At 39.8% G+C, this 17033-nt stretch overlaps 1 protein-coding gene across 1 annotated transcript in view; it reads left to right on the plus strand.

Moving 5' to 3' along the window:
* The window catches only part of sik2b (salt-inducible kinase 2b), a 46078-nt gene that overhangs the window by 10848 nt on the left and 18197 nt on the right, over positions 1–17033 (plus strand). The window contains exon 4 of the mRNA XM_068584226.1: positions 9344–9505. Coding sequence (XP_068440327.1) covers positions 9344–9505 — 162 coding nt within the window. The remainder of the gene's footprint in view (positions 1–9343; positions 9506–17033) is intronic.

The raw sequence follows: 17033 nt of genomic DNA on the forward strand, positions 1-17033 counted from the left end.
GTATTTGTACTGCACAATCAGAATTATAGCCCATTGCAGACATGAAACGTGTGACAGGAGGAGTCAAGAAACTGTAGGCTTATGATTATTCAACTAATAGTCAATTTGTTTTATTTGTCTAATACACAAGTCCAACAATAGTACATTTACTGTCACAGCACATCCTCACATTGCGAAGCTTGAACAAGGGAATGTTTGGCAGTTTTACTAAGAAAATTACTTAAATGCATGATCAATTTTTTAAATGTTTGCTAAATAACTTTCCTGAGGATCAACATATTGATTTAGCATTAAAACAGATTGGGTCAAGAGGAGAATGCCAGAAATCAAGCTGAAGGCATTTAATTAAATTAAAATGTATTGAGTATAGCCCAAAATCTCAAATTTGCCTCAGACGGTTTTACAATCTGAACATGTACGACATTCTCTGTCTGGAACCTCACATTGATTCAGGAAAATATCCCCCCAAAACATTTTTAAAGGAGAAAAAAGAGAAGAAACTTTCCGGACACAACAGAGGAGGATCCTTTTTGCCGGATGGACTGAAGTGCAATAGATGTCATGTGCACAAAATGAACAGCATGCAACCCTATTTTAGTGTTCTTGACTTTCCAAAGTGCGACAATCACATTAAACAGTATTCTGGGACTCAGGATATGAACAGTGAGCACTCCAAAGGCAGCAATCCCATTAGAAGCCAAATACATGCATAATCAAAGCATCTGGGATTCATCCTGGCTGCCTGAAGGTCTGTCATACTCATTTTAAATGACTAAAAAGGACCAGGTGTTAAAGTTTTGACGGAAGCAGATCAGAGAGAAAACACACCTTGTCGTTTTAGGACCTTTGGGACAGATTGAGAAGAAAAAAAGGATTCTTTTGGTATAGACATTCATTTCCAGTCAGTCATTTACCTGTTTTTTAACAGTCAAAACCAAACCGATAAGGATTCATGCTCAGACTTATAAACATAATACAAGTTTTTATAGTGGGCAATTTTTAACCGGGGTTTGCACACTGCTTCTTCACATTCATAACACATACACACTAAATGTGTACAATGTGTACACACTGCGATCTCAGTCCAGTACAGTTGACATGAGCCAAAATAAATGGCCTGTGAACTGCTCTTATTTATTAGATATATTTATTAAATATATTAACATTACTTCAGTTCTAAAAATTACAAACTACTCCATACATTTAAATATTTCAATCATATTTAACAGTATTGACCTGCAAGTGGATCACAGGAATGTTTGCACAGTAGCCGAGAAGAGAGGGGTGTGTGTGTGTGTGTGTGTGTGTGTGTGTGTGTGTGTGTGTGTGTGTGTGTGTGTGTGTGTGTGTGTGTGTGTGTGTGTGTGTGTGTGTGTGTGTGTGTGTGTGTGTGTGTGTGTGTTTCTGAGGCCAGTGTTCTACTTGTGATGTTGACTCAGCAGCAGCAACTCCTGCTCCCGTGACCTAGAGAGAGCTGTGAAGCAGACGCAAGGAAAAAATGAATTACAAAAGTGTGGTTAAAAATGAGAATGAAGTACAGAAGTGCACAGTGATGAAACAGAAAGAATCATCTGTATCTGTGCCTATGTTACTGTCACTACAGCTAATTGTGGTCAGAACAAGCAGCTTCCGTTAGCCTCCAACTATACAGTATAAAATCAAGGTAAAACTAGTTTAGCTCGGTAAGACTGGAAGCGGGGCGAAACAGACTGACTGTTCACAGGAAAAATTATATATACTATTTCTATACAGTGTTTTATAATACCATTTTTTTATAAAAGATATTTGCTACAAATAGTATACTTAATGAGTCTCAGAGTTGCTGGTAGACAGATCTTTTCAACTTTTCAACAGGTCTATGCTAGCTGGTTCCCCCTGTTTCAAGTCTTTTGGCTAAACTAAGCCAACCGTTCTGTGGCTTTATAGTTAACAGATATTTATAAGAACTATATTGATCTCATCCTTTAACTTTTAGCAAGATTGTGACTTTGTGCATTTGACAAAATGGTGAACTATTCCTTTTTAAATAACCAATCAAGATTGGTCAACCTCATTTTCCATAATCCATAGATCTTTCCTTGGATCATCTCACTTTATGATAAAACCATTTTGTCCTGATTCCTCAGACCCTACTGCCCTGGTTGCACAATGTAATGCAGTTATGCAAGTCATTTATGTCATCTGCTGCAGCAGTAGCAGCTTTGTCTGACCCAGTCGGACAGTGACTGTTAGCTGCAGCACTATTACAGTATTCAATCTCACAAATTAAACAATCATTTCTGATTTCCAAATATGTTTTCTGGAGATGGATCAAGTCTTCCGTCATGTTGTACTCAGACAAAAATGTATGAGCTGTCAAGCCAGATCTTCAGCCTCCAGAGAGTTGCCTATGTTTTTCTGATATGATGAATTTCTCAGGTCTGCTCCTGGCCAACGGTTACTAATAGCGGAAGATGTGACGCTGCTGTGGATGCTCAGCAGCCCCCCTGTTTTTAGTGAATCAGTGAGACAATGGATGCGCCTCCGATCCTCTCTTCAGACCAAATGGTGTTTTGGAGGAGCAGGACGAGGTGTGTGTGTGTGTGTGTGTGTGTCTGTGTCTGTGTCTGTGTGTGTGTGTGTGTGTGTGTGTCTGTGCGTGCGTGCGCATCTGCAGTTGTAAAGACAAAGAAGCAGAGTTGGATTTGGCACAAGGAGGCGGAGAGTGACTGGTTCATTTTCACAAAGGGGTGGGTGGGCATAGTAATGGGCGCAGCAGAGGCATCCATGCCAGCTTGTTGATGTGCCTTTGTGTCTGTCTTTCTGTCAGTCAGTCTACAGCTCCACCGTCTGCTTCAACACCGCAGTATGGATCAAACCTGGAAATTGGGTCAACCACAAATACATTGGAGTTGCAGAGAGGAGAGCAGAGGCAAGAGGGGAGAGAAGGCAGAAGAGAATAGAGATGAGAGCAGGGGACATCCATTTGAATTTGGACGGTTGTGGGGAAATGTAGGGCATGCATATTTAAGAAAGCACTGCTGGAGAGATGGGAGTATTATAGCTGGCAGTGAGTATAGTCACTCATGCACATCTCTTGTCTGACTGATAGAAATGAAATGAGACAGGGAGACTGTTGACTTCAAAGAAATACTTGAGCTGTTTCTTGAGACGCATTCCTTTTTACTTACTAGGCTGTCATCTTCTACTTCACCATAACCTATTCATCGTATTTACTGGGTAAGTTTTTTGCAGATCGGTCAGCCGTGACTGCTTTGACTTTGATGACCAGTATAAATGTATCCATGACATGAAGCTCCCCCACCCTCCTTTAATATCTACAGAACATCTGTTCAGTGAAGTGACATGGAGCATCTTACATGGCAGCTCTCAAGGATCTTCCTGCTGAAGGAAAAATTGCAAGATTCAGATGAGATGTCTGCACAAAGTTTCAGTCCTACAGTATAATAGGTCAACTGAAAGGAATAGGTAAACCGAGCTATAGACAACCTGAAATGCTGTTGTAACATGCCATTTAATTCTTTGTTAATATGTCTTTACCATCACCCTGATTACTCTGTTGGCTCTGGATTGTCTTCTGCATTTACCTCATATTGTATTTAAAAAAAAACAGAAAGGCAAATGGTAGAAAAACAATGTATTTGCTGCATTGGCATTAATCATACAATATTGGAAAGCTTACCAGGGAAATGTAATCTACATCAGTGGTTTTAATTCTTTTTCATGCCGAGTATCACTGATTTGATACACATTGGGTCACAGACACCCATTTTATAAGATTTTGCCACAAGGATCTCCATCTAAAAAAGAAGTTGGTTGTTTGATAAGATAAAGACCAGAATTATATAGTTGTCAATTACAGTTGAGGGGATGAACTCCATGATTGCAATAGTTACTCTTGTGACTCTTACTCACACTGGGCTCTCTGTTTTACTACCACACCCACAAAAGACCTGATGAGATTATTTTATAACCTGATTGTGCCTATTTTTTTCTCTGTGAAAATAGGGCAGAGTTCTAATAGAGAATCAAAAGTTAAAATGTCTGTGTCTTTCCAACTCAATTACGATATGTTTGATACATTTATGTTATGTATATTTAAATGCCTTCCTCATAAAATTATTAACACCAAAAAGCAAATTAGACAAAGACTTGCATAAGCCAAAATTATAGCTTCCATGCAAGCTCCTCCATTGTGGGACAGTTATAAAAAAATTAAAAAAAACGTACTAACTGCCACCTAAAGCGTAGCAACACCCTTCCATGGACAGGGTAAATTGCAAGCGGGATGCATGCACAGACAAAGCATCTCATTCACTAAACTACTTGGCTGATGTCAATGCCAGTAACAGGATAGTTTTAAGAGAAAGCAGCTTTAAGTGGACTCAAAAGATGAACTTTCCTCCAAGACAATGAGCCCAACGGAGAACTTGAGGTTTACATGCAGGCTGCAGTTGGAGGGCATCCTTTGTAAACCTCATTATGAGAGAGTGTTGACCAACTGGTGCATTGCCAAAGTCCACATGGCTGACTAAAATCGCAGCAAAATTAACAGTAAAAATGGAAACACTTACCTTTTTTTGTCCAGCAAATCTTGTTAGAAGCATCACAAACCTAAAATAGTAGTGACTCATGACTCAAACAAGCTGCACTTGTCATCTTGTGTTGATAGCCAACCTGGCTGCAGCCAACTTCCACATCTCATCCAGATCAACCTTAATAGGGCTTCCCACAGATGAAGTTTCTGGAGTTATACCTTGAGTTTTTGAGGCGCCAACAGAATTGGTGTCTACAAGTGACAGCTGGACATGCTTTACTCCAATACATGCAATGCAGAAGGTCCTTGCCCTATATGCTAAAACCACAAGCCGCTGTGCGAGGGAGTAACGCAATATCCTTAACCTCACAACCAGCGTTCCCCTGATCCATTGGTAACCATGCTAGCGAATGATTTACCTTGACAGCTAGCAGTAGCTACAAAGCATTAAAGTAGCATGAACAAGGTAAAAGTCCACACTACAGAAATAAATGTTTATCCCGACACCACATAATCCAAGTTTGGGAACGACCATGATGGCTGCGTCCGTGCACAGTGGAGTGGAAAATCCAGAAGACGGGACAGCTGGAGATGGAAAGAGATCTTCACACAACAATGCTGTGTTTGAGTCAAAATAACCCACGAGTTATGAGCAAAACAAACAGTTGTTGTATTTGAGTATCTCTTGAATAAATACATGTCCATGAAAGAGAAAACTATCACAAGCTGCAGTTGATCTGCGGCGGGATGCAACTTGGATGAAAGCGCAGAGTTCACCCCTTACTGGCCCCAGCCTAATTTTAACCCTTGAGGGTGTCTGTATTAAATCACCACCAACATCGACCATAGACGGGACTCTAATATGACTGCTGTTTTAAAGTGGTGTGGGTATCAGTTACTGATGTGGAAACGGTGTGTGTGTGTTTGCCCCTTGTCCTCTCGAACATGCACACATTCACGACCCATGCCTGCCCCACGGTGTTATCTGAAGTCCAGCCATGATGTTTGTCCCCTCCAAACTTGAGCAGCTGTTAGGAGACTTTGGTCATCACTGTGCTCTCAGAAGTGGAACACAGTGGATGTTGAGCTGTTTCCTAATACCCCGATGATTCATAATTGTTCTGCTCGCTTTCCCAGAATGCTGCTCTGCATGCCTGTCTGCGCTGAGATCTTTGCCCTAGCCAACATTGTATCAGTGGATTACTCATCCCTCCACTTGTGTGTGTGCGTGCGCGCGCGCATGCCCATTGCTGTGCAGTTTTCATTGCTTAGACAGTAATGGCTTGTTTTTTCGAGTGCTACTGTAGAACAAGCTGTCGCAACACAGTGCTGCTGTTCATACAGAATTAAGTTAAGGTGTGACGTGCAGCATTTGGTTTGTTGAACATTTTAGTGTTTAGTCAGGCAAGATTATTTTCAAAGCTGAAATAACAGTCTTTGCCGACTCAAGTTAGTCAACAATTTTGATAATTGATTAATCTGTTCAGTTTACAAGCCCAACTGGTTTTTGTTCCTCAAAATTGAATATTTGCTATTTTTGTAATCTCCTATAAGAACAAACTGAATATCTTTTGGTTATAGACCAAACTGGCCCTATACATTTGGAAATCATTACTTTGTAGACCAAATGAGTTATCCAAAAAATAGTGTGCCCTTAAATTGATGATGAATGAATGATGAAGATAATAACCAGTTGCAGCCCTATATTTCGTATTATATACTCAATATTCCGCCAGGTATGGCTATTGCAGGGCATAAGAAAATAACTGCACATTCAAGTATTTTAATTTTTGGGTCAGACATCGTGATTGAGCTATGCTGGAATTGAACTTATTCGATCGTGCAACAAGTGCTTTGGGTGAATCATAATGAGGTGAAAAAAAGGAAAGGTTTGATCCCAGAACCGTTATTACTTTAGAGTCCAGTTCTTCTCTCACAGGTGCATACTTGGGGCTCCTCGACACATTCCCTTCCCCAGTGAGTTTTTTGATTAGCAGCATTGCATGAAAGCTGTCCTGATCGCTGAATAGCCTCCTCTGTGGAATTTGCCAGGCACTATCTAATCAGGTTTTCTCACTCCTTCAGATGTAAGCTATTCATCAACCACGTTGTTGACGTCAGAACAGCGTCATTTTCCTTAGATGAAACTTAATGGTGCAGCTTATGGCCTTTAGTCATTTTAATTGTACAGTCTAACACACAGATGGCCTTTTAGTCGAGTTGAGACATTATAGAGTTGTTAAAAGGAAGTGTTTACAACGTGATGCATGTCGATGGCCTCAGGAAATATGTTGCTCTATTTTAAATATGTCATGTTTAGTGGATGGCAGAATGTTTTTGATCTTAATGGGCTGTGAAATTAGCTTAGTGTGACTTCTCTGTGCATCTTGACAGAGATTCTGCCGGCAAGCTTATCTTTTCATAAATGTGTGTGCACACTAGGAAAATCAAAGCAAAAACAATGTGTCAAAAAAAAAGAAAAAGATTTATGATATTTCTAAAGGATGCAAAGATGAGGTAAAACATTTATATATCTATATATATAGATATATCTATAGATATATAGATATATCTATATATATCTATAGATATATCTATAGATATATATATATCTATATCTATAGATATATATATATCTATAGATATAGATATATATATATATCTATATATATATATAGATATATATATATCTATATATATATAGATATATATAGATATATCTATATATATAGATATATATATCTAGATATATATATCTAGATATATATATCTATATATATATATCTATATATATCTAGATATATATCTATATATATCTAGATATATATCTATATATATCTAGATATATATCTATATATATCTAGATATATATAGATATATATCTATATATATATATATATATCTATATATATAGATATATCTATATATATATATATATATATATATATATATAGATCTATATATATATAGATCTATATATATATAGATATATATATAGATCTATATATATATAGATCTATATATATATATATAGATATATCTATATATATATATATCTATATATATATATATATATATATATATATATCTATATATAGATCTATATATATATAGATCTATATATATATCTATATATATAGATATATATATATATATATATATCTATATATATATATATATATATATATATATATATATATATATATATAGATATATATATATATATATCTAGATATATATAGATATATATCTAGATATATATAGATATATATCTAGATATATATAGATATATATATATATAGATATATATATCTAGATATATATAGATATATATATCTAGATATATATATATCTATATATATATCTAGATATATATATATCTATATATATAGATATATATATATATATATATATATATATATATATATATATATATATATATATATATAGATATATCTATATATAGATATATCTATATATAGATATATCTATATATAGATATATCTATATATAGATATATCTATATATATATATAATGCAAACTAAGCTGCAAGTTCCTTTCAGCTTTGTGATTACAAAACAATGCTCTTTTATGAGATTGACCTTGTAGGTCTGTAGATAATTGTGCTCCTTATATTTCGCACATTCTGTTAGCTTGTGTATAAAGTTGTGTTGTATGGGTTTGATGTGGTTGTTGTGCATTGTCGCCAGGTTTGGTCGGTGGTCTGTATCCATGCCAGCTGGAAGGAAAGCCAACACAGAGTGTCCTATCTTGTTTGCCACAGAGTGTGAATTGAAGAGTTTAGCAAGCTATCTGGACAGAGAGGTGTGAAGAGGAACCCTGCCGACAGCAACAAACACCACACATCCCAAAGTTCACGGGGCTGCAAAAAGTCATGCATCATAAAATCTGTCCGCCGTCTTTGCAAAAATAAGTGAAAGCTGAGTGTGGATGGTTAAAAAAACAGTAAGGCTGGTGTGGTAGAGCAGGCAATGGGAGAAAGGTCAGGGATCTGGATGCTTGGTGAAAGAACACAGTCAAATGTATGACATAACCCCCTGGAGACAGCATCAACTTTGGTTTAATGCGTTTTTCTGAACAACCAACAACTCTCAATGAGCCATGCACAGCTAGTGATGAGCAGATTTCGTTGTTTCTCATTGGGTGAGAACCCAGGTTGACATTCAGACTTGTGTCTTTTTGGTGTCTATTTTCCCACTAATTGTCAAGTGTGTCTGTATGTCTATGTGCACACTGCAATCATACACTAACTACCTCCCATTAACCCCCCAACTCACACTCTGTTTGAACTTGGATTAATTTGGAAGACCAGTTCTAAGAAATCTTGTCCTCCCCTCTACTGACTATGACACACACACACACACACACACACACACACACACACACACACACACACACACACACACACACACACACACACACACACACACACACACACACACACACACAGGGTTTCTCAAGATAAATCACATTATCCACTGAATCCCTTCAACAAAGCATGCTGTAATGTAAGGCAGCTGTAAACTGTTATTGGCACCAGATATGCACCTCATCAAAAGTAAATTATCCTTTCAAAACAACCACCAACCAACACTTTGTACACCTGAAAAGAATGCAGCAGTTTCCATTACACTATAGTACTTATATAACATGACTCTCTGGACCTTTCAAATATGTTATAGTATATAAGTCAATGTATAATATGACTTGCTTATACTTCTAGCATATATTTATTCTCTCTCTCTCCCTCTCTCCCTCTCCCTCCCTCCCTCCCATGGCTACAGACTACCTGGCAAAGCATGGCCGTCTCAGTGAGCTAGAAGCCAGGAGGAAGTTCTGGCAGATCCTGTCTGCGGTGGAGTATTGTCACAACCGCAACATCGTCCACAGGGACCTGAAGGCGGAGAATCTGCTGCTGGATGGCCACATGAATATCAAGATTGCAGGTACCGTACCAACTTTGTGCAGGAGAACTCATAAACTCATTGATGGATGATGAATGCAAGATGTCGGCATCAAATCATTATGTTTTGATCTATTGCCTGCTATGATCTCAGTGCTGGCGTAGCTCAGAAATGTCTTAACTACCTGCCCAGTCCATTTGCACAGTGTTGAAAAGTGGTCGGAGGTTGCTTGTGAGATAGCTGTTAGCTGCCAGATGCCAGGACAGACGTCTTACAATCTCAACAAAAATCCAAAGGCATGTACCTCCTTTTTATACTAATGATCAGAGGAGATCAAACATCCCCCCCCAATTACCTATCACTTTCATTTTGAGAAGGAAACATTTATGATAGTGGGCAAAAAAGATGAGGAGACCCAGAGGTAGAGAGTTGAGAGCTGAAGGCCTGTAGTACAAGCTTCACATTAAGTGTATTAAGCAATTGGTATTTAGAACTAGCTTGTGAGAATGCCGCCCGACCACTAGGAGGGGGGTGGGGGGCAGTGATTTGGGGTTTAATTGTAGGGGGAGAAGATGTGATTAATTGGATTGGCTACTTTGGATACAAGGCAGCAGGTGAGAGGATGAAGTAAGAATGATGAGGAGCGGTGCATAGCAGGGTGGCAGGGCTGCAGCTGTGACTATGCACCGAGTGAGGCTGAGGTTTATCTCAGGCTTTAGTCGGAACTGATACTAAAATCCATCTAAGGTGAGCTGATCACACAAAGAAGGCTAAAAATACAAGTGTGAAAAGATACCAGACTCACTGAGTAGGAATGTGTGCTCCAGCAAAAATGGCCTCTTGTCCTTCGATGCCTTAATGGCATGGGCTCCAAATAGAGATTTAAATCATTGGTATGATGAATGTTACTTAATGGGGGTAAAATGACAGATGAGCATCATAGTTAACCCTCATACAAGTCATGGCCAGTGTCTTTTCTTTGTTTGAAAAGGTAAAATCAAATGAAGAACAAATTAGACTGAGCTATGGAGAACTGAGTGTTTCAACTGCATCCTCTCCACTGTTTCTCAGAAGAGTCCAAGATGATGACCTGGAGCTGTTATTACTATTACTGAAGCAGGAAAACAATGAACAGAACATTACCTGGCTTGTGATTAGAGAAAACGCCTCTGGGGAGGACATCAGCGGCATTCTGTACTTCTCTTACTCACAACAAGCTCTGACTAGTTTGGTAACAGGAACATGAAGTTTAGGTCTGTGCCGCACACAAGACACACAGTCCTCCTTCCTTACCGCATCAGTAACATTGATGTCAGTTAATATAATCTATTCACCTTTTGGGAAAAAAGGTCAAATTTTTGCTTGTTTTGTGTTCATGCTGGGAGCTAATTTGCATATAGAGGTGCGTGTGATGTTTATTTTTTTATTAATTAATCTGTTGATTATTTTAGACCTTAATGTTTTATAGTTCACATGTATATACAGTTTATCATGCACTTAAACTGGTGTATAAACATTTATACTCCCAAATCTTGGATTCATCAATATTTTCTAACCTGAATTTTTTAAATAAACACACACATTTTAACTAAATGCATCTCATATTACAACCACATTCATTAAAAAAGGTGTTAATAGACAACAGTATTTCCATCTGGAACCGTTTAATTGCCAATTAAGTTTGTACAAACGAGGAATTTGTCCTGGCGGAAGGTGCATCATAACAACAACAACAACAACAACAGCCACAACAACAACAACAACAACAGCCACAGCAACAACAAGAACAACAAGAACAAGTAAAAGTATAACAATTTTGATAAAAACAAGTAATAAGTAAATATGCAGTAAATAAGTAAGGATGCAAGTAAAAATAAATAAAACGATCAATAATAATAAGAGTAAAGGAAAGTACACGTAATGAGGTTATTCATTTTTGAAAGTGACAGGTGAAGGGTAAAGTGGCGGGAAGGGAAGGTCCTAGGGGAGACAGAGTCAGTCAGTGGGGGACCCGGGCTTTATTGATGAGCCTGACTGCTGCTAAGAAAAAACTGTGTGGCGGGAGGTCTTGGTCCTGATGGACCTTAGCCTCCTGCCAGAGGGAAGGGACTCAAAGAGTTTATGTCCAGGGTAGAAGGGGTCGGCCACAATCTTCCCTACCCGCTTCAAAGTCCTTGAAGCGCACAAGTCCTGGAGGGACGAAAGACTGCAGCCAATCACCCTCTCGTTAGAGCGGATGATGCGCTGCAGCCTGGCCTTGACCTTGGCAGTGGCTGCTGCGTGCCAGACGGTGATGGAGGAGCAGAGGATGGACTCAATGATGGCGGTGTAGAAGTGCACCATCATTGTCTTTGGCAGGTTGAATTTCTTCAGCTGCCGCAGGAAGAACATGCTCTGCTGGGCCTTTTTAGTGATGGAGCTGATGTACAGCTCCCACTTGAGATCCTGGGTAATGATGCAGCCCAGGAAGCGGAAGGACTGCACAGTGTCGACGGGGGAGTTATGCAGGGTGAGAGGGGCAGGTGGGGCTGCGCTCTTCCTATAATCCACAACCATCTCCACTGTTTTCAGAGCGTTGAGCTCCAGGTTGTTGTGACTGCACCTGGTGGTCAGCCTCCCATCTGTAAGCGGACTCATCCCCGTCGGAGATCAGTCCGATAAGGGTGGTGTCGTCCGTGAACTTCAGAAGCTTGACGGACTGGTGACTGGAGGTGCAGCTGTTGGTGTACAGCGAGAAGAGCAGAGCGGAAAGAACGCAGCCTTGGGGGGAACCGGTGCTGGTGGTCCTGGAGCCAGAGACATGTTTCCCCAGCTTCACATGCTGCTTCCTGTCAGACAGGAAGTCTGTGATCCACCTGCAGGTGGAGTCTGGCACATGCAGCTGGGAGCGCTTGTCCTGCAGCAGGAATGGGATGATTGTCTTAAAGCAGAGCTGAAGTCCACAAACAGGATCCTCAAGATTCCTCCAGAGGCTGGAGGATGTAGTGGAGGTCCATGTTGACTGCATCGTCTGCAGACCTGTTGGCTCTGTAGGCGAACTGCAGGGGGTCCAGCAGTGGGTCGGTGATGGCCTTGAGGTGGGACAGGACCAAGCGCTCAAAAGACTTCATGACCACAGAGGTCAGGACGACGGGCTTGTAGTCATTGAGTCCTGTGATCATGGGTTTTTTGGGGACGGGAATGATGGTGGAGGCCTTGAAGCAGGCTGGGACGTGGCATGTCTCCAGGGAGATGTTGAAAATGTCAGTGAACACCGGAGACAGCTGATCAGCACAGTGCTTCAGGGTGGAGGGGGAGACAGAGTCTGGGCCCGCTGCTTCGCGGGGGTTCTGCTTTTTGAAAAGCCTGTTGACATCTCTCTCCAGAATAGAAAGAGTCGTCACTAGGGAGAGTGGTGGGGGGGAGTGGGTAGGTACAGAGAGCACAGTGGACCACACCATCCTTCGAGAGCGCCTCCACACCACCATTGGACCATCAGACTTTGCACTCTAGTGGTTCCAGTCCTACCGTTCTGGCAGAACTGAATATGTTTCATTGGGAAGATACTGGTCCAGACTGCTCCCCGTCTCTTGTGGTCTTCCACAAGGGTCGGTCCTCGGCCCCCTCCTCTTCATTATCTATATGCTCCCCCTCATGTTGTCAGCAGACACAGGATGTCCTTCCACTGTTAAGGCTGATTTATACTCTGGTTTTACGCAGAGACGCAAGACACGCATGGCCCCCCTTGCGTGGTCAAATCAGCCATTTTGCGTGCGTCACCCAAAATTTCTGTCTCTCCGCAAGGCTGTGATTGGTCTGCTAGCCACATCCTTTCTGAGTCTCGCATTTCCGGTTTCATCGCATAATACCGCTGTTTTTAAAAGCCATAGCAGAAACACGAACAATGAAACAATTGAAGAAAGTTTGGTTGTAGAGGTCCGCAAATATGAGCATTTATATAACCCGTCTGACGGAGTATAAGGACACGCAGATGGCGGTGAATTCCTGGAGGGAGATATCGTGAATGTCAGTGTGCAGGTTGACTCTAAGCGGTCTTTGCGCCACCTACTGTTCTGGCGTATGAAAAACACACGGGAACTATAAACCAAAACGTGTCCGTCGATCCAACTGCGTGGCCGGCCACAGTTGTAGTTGCAAGAGTATAATTCGCCCTTCACGCTGACGTCACTCAGCTTTACATCAAAACTGCGCCAAGCCCTTCTGCAGCCATGTCATGTCTCACCGCCTTGACTACAAAGTGCTACTACTCAACCATAAATGCATAAATGGACAAGCACCTCCGTACCTACAAGAACTCATTTCACCTCAAACTTTCACTCACACCCTTAGATCTTTTAACCGCTTGCTCCTCCTGGTCCCCAGCACCAAGCTCCGCACCATGGGCAACTGAGCCTTTTACTCGACCACCTGAGGGCAACTCAGACTCTGAACTTTTTTAAGACTGGCCTAAAACATTTTTTATTTAGGGAGACATTTTTTACCTTGTGTTGATTCATTATCTGATTTTAATTTTCTTTTTTAGGGGTTGCTTTAACCATTTATTAACTGTTTTTTATTTGTTTTACTATGTGTTGGCTGTGTGCCGCTCTGAATTTCTTCTGAAAGAAGAGCTTAAAAATGTAATTTATTATTTCATATTATTATTATTATTATTATTAGCAAACCGCAGTGAAAATATTTTTTTTCATAAGGTTATACGCCAAAAAATATGGATTGAAAAGGATCAAACCTCACATTTTTTTAAATCTTGAGCAGTTAATTAACTAATAAAATGTTTTGAATACTTGTGTCTTGACTAATCAGCTTAACACTTTAGCACTCGTCTGCATATGCGTGTCCAGACAAAGCACCGATGCTTCTGGGTTTTTTCTTTAGTTCAGTGAAGTCCTCCTGCTTTCTAAAGGCCAGCTCTGGTCAGTGTGCGTAGGGCTTAACCAGGCAGCCAGTCAAAGGAAGGTCATGCTCATGGTGGCTGCAGAGGAGAGGAAAAATGGCAGCGGGGGGTGCCCTTCATGTTTTCACTACAAACAGTCCCATTACGTTCGAGTTGACAGATTTATAGGGATGGAAAGACAGGAGGAGAAATAACAAAAACAAAAGCAAGTTGCTGGACTGGAGACTGTCTTTGTGGTGAAAATTAATCACAAAAAAATAATTAATAAACAGTATATAAAATCATTTTTAGGATAACCACTTTTGCAAACAACATCTCTTATGTCATACATTCTCACACCATCAAATTGTTAGCAGCATTTATAGGTTCATTAATTATTTATCAAGTTGAAACTATCCACAGAGTGATGTCATTGGAAATGCACCAAACCCTAAAGGTGTTTCATGCTCAATTAAATGATGTAGAAAGTACAAACAATCTCTAGATCAAGGACATCTGTTAGAGAAACAGTTTTTTCATTTATTTTTTGTATACTCATTAAATGATATGGTAATACAAACAAATGGAAACCACTCTGGAAAATATAGGTTGTCCTAAAAGTCTTTCAACAGTCAACGCTATCTTTCTATAAACGCTCTCTAATGAATGTCACAGTGGTAAAATACAATCATAAATTACACCTAAGATACAGTATTGCACACTTCTTAAATTTAAATGCAAAACAAGCAAATAGAGAAGACTCCTCTCGTTAGCAAAGTAACTTGGTAATATTTGTTCTACAGGAATATCCATCTAAAGTTTGCAACCATTAGCCACCAATGTAAAGTGCAGCTACGGGAAGAAATGATAAGAGTAAATCCCAGGGCAGCACATCCTGAGCTGCACCCATAACTATATCAATGCTCATACCTTATTGGAAATGACACAGGAACATTAGTGACTGCTGGATACTGTTCTCTTACTGGAGCATGGTGATATTGTACACACTCGACATCTCCACACAGGTTCATAAGCTGTTCGCTGGAGTGTGACATGTTTGGGCTAATAGTACGCTAATATTTTTGTATGCGACACACATACAACAAAATGCTGCTTTGCCCCACCCTTCCTGTTGCGCTATGAGTGCAGTTAGTCGCCTGCAGCGTGCCGAAAACCTTTGACGTCAACCAGTCTGCTCAGTATTCAGCTCCATGAAATGGGTCACAGCTTCTGACGCTAAACCTACTGCACTGCACTGCCTGCATCTCACATCTCACCTTCACAGCAGCATCAGACAGTAAACATACTTGTAAGAAACCCCACTGTGACGCTCTGCTCTATCCTCCACTTTATGTCAACCACACCTGCCTCCAAGTGCACTGCATTAATTTAATCGATTGAATACATGCGCTCACATACAGTGTCAAACCTGCCTTCAGTTTGCACAAATCTCTCAAACCTAATTCCGAAATGTTTTTTCCAGTGAAGGAGAATTCCCTGCCCCTTTTCCTGTAGAGCATTAACTGACCGGTGTTTCTACAATTAGATCCACCCCATTTATGTCAATGAGGTTAGACTAAATAACAAACTCTTCTCTGTGTAACAAAGTGCAACTCAACGGCAGACTCTAAAATGACCATAAGCTTGACTCAACATCTCTAAAAACAGTTCCAACTACATTTTAACATTGTGACCTTCACACAAGGAGGATGTATTGCATGACTTTCACACAGGGAGGATGTATTGCATGACTGTTACGAAGGACTGCATCATCATTTAGCATTAGCATGGTGTTGCTAATAAAATGGGCTTGTCTTTTAGGTTTGTTCATCAAACAAAATGAGAAATTTAGTTTTCACTATTTTCTGGCATTTTGTACATTACTAACTATTAATTAACTATACAAAAAATAAATATACAGTTTATTTGGTAATTATAAGCTAATAATCGCTGCCATGTGAGGTGATGTGTGTTTGCTTGCTATGTGTGTGTGTGTTTTTCCTTGTTAATTGTGAATCATCATGATCTGTTGCACAAATGATAGGAAACTAATTGGTAATATACACTTGCTCTTGCACATTGCTTAGTGCTGTGTGTGTACCCACACCCCTTCAAACCTATTATGTAACTTTTTTTACTCATCAGTTTTTCATTTAGGCTAGAAAATGTCACAAATTGAAAATATCCATTTACAATCATCATGATACAGAGAAAACCAACACATCCTCATTCTTTAGAAGCTACAACAAGCAAATGTGAAGGATTTTTTTGTAATATCAATCAATTGATGCACTATTGATTAATCATTCTAGCACCAGAAGTAAGCAGAAAGAGTAGCGGAGGTGACTGATCGTTTACTCACGTGTTTGAGAAAGGGGGAGGTGGGATGAGAGGGAAGGAGAATGATACGTACTAATACAAAATGTTTTTTTTGAGTAATTGCAGGAACTTAAATTGTGTCTGTAATTTGGCAGATAGTTTTCTTTTAGTTTAATTTTAATAAAAGACATAAATAAACGTCTCACCATTTATTTGTGCTAATTCAAGTCAGACTTCTCTCTCTTTCAAATCAAATCTGAGTTTTAGTCAGTCTATGGACCAATCAGGGCACAGCTTTGATGACCTCATGTTAGTCTCTTGGGGAGGTTACCTCATACAAAAACCTGTTTCCTCAGCCTACAAATATGTGGATCACAT

This window comes from Clinocottus analis, unplaced genomic scaffold, assembly GCF_023055335.1.
Source record: "Clinocottus analis isolate CAN_PGR_092001 unplaced genomic scaffold, fCliAna1.0.p SCAF_2, whole genome shotgun sequence".
NCBI classification, from domain to species: domain Eukaryota; kingdom Metazoa; phylum Chordata; class Actinopteri; order Perciformes; family Cottidae; genus Clinocottus; species Clinocottus analis.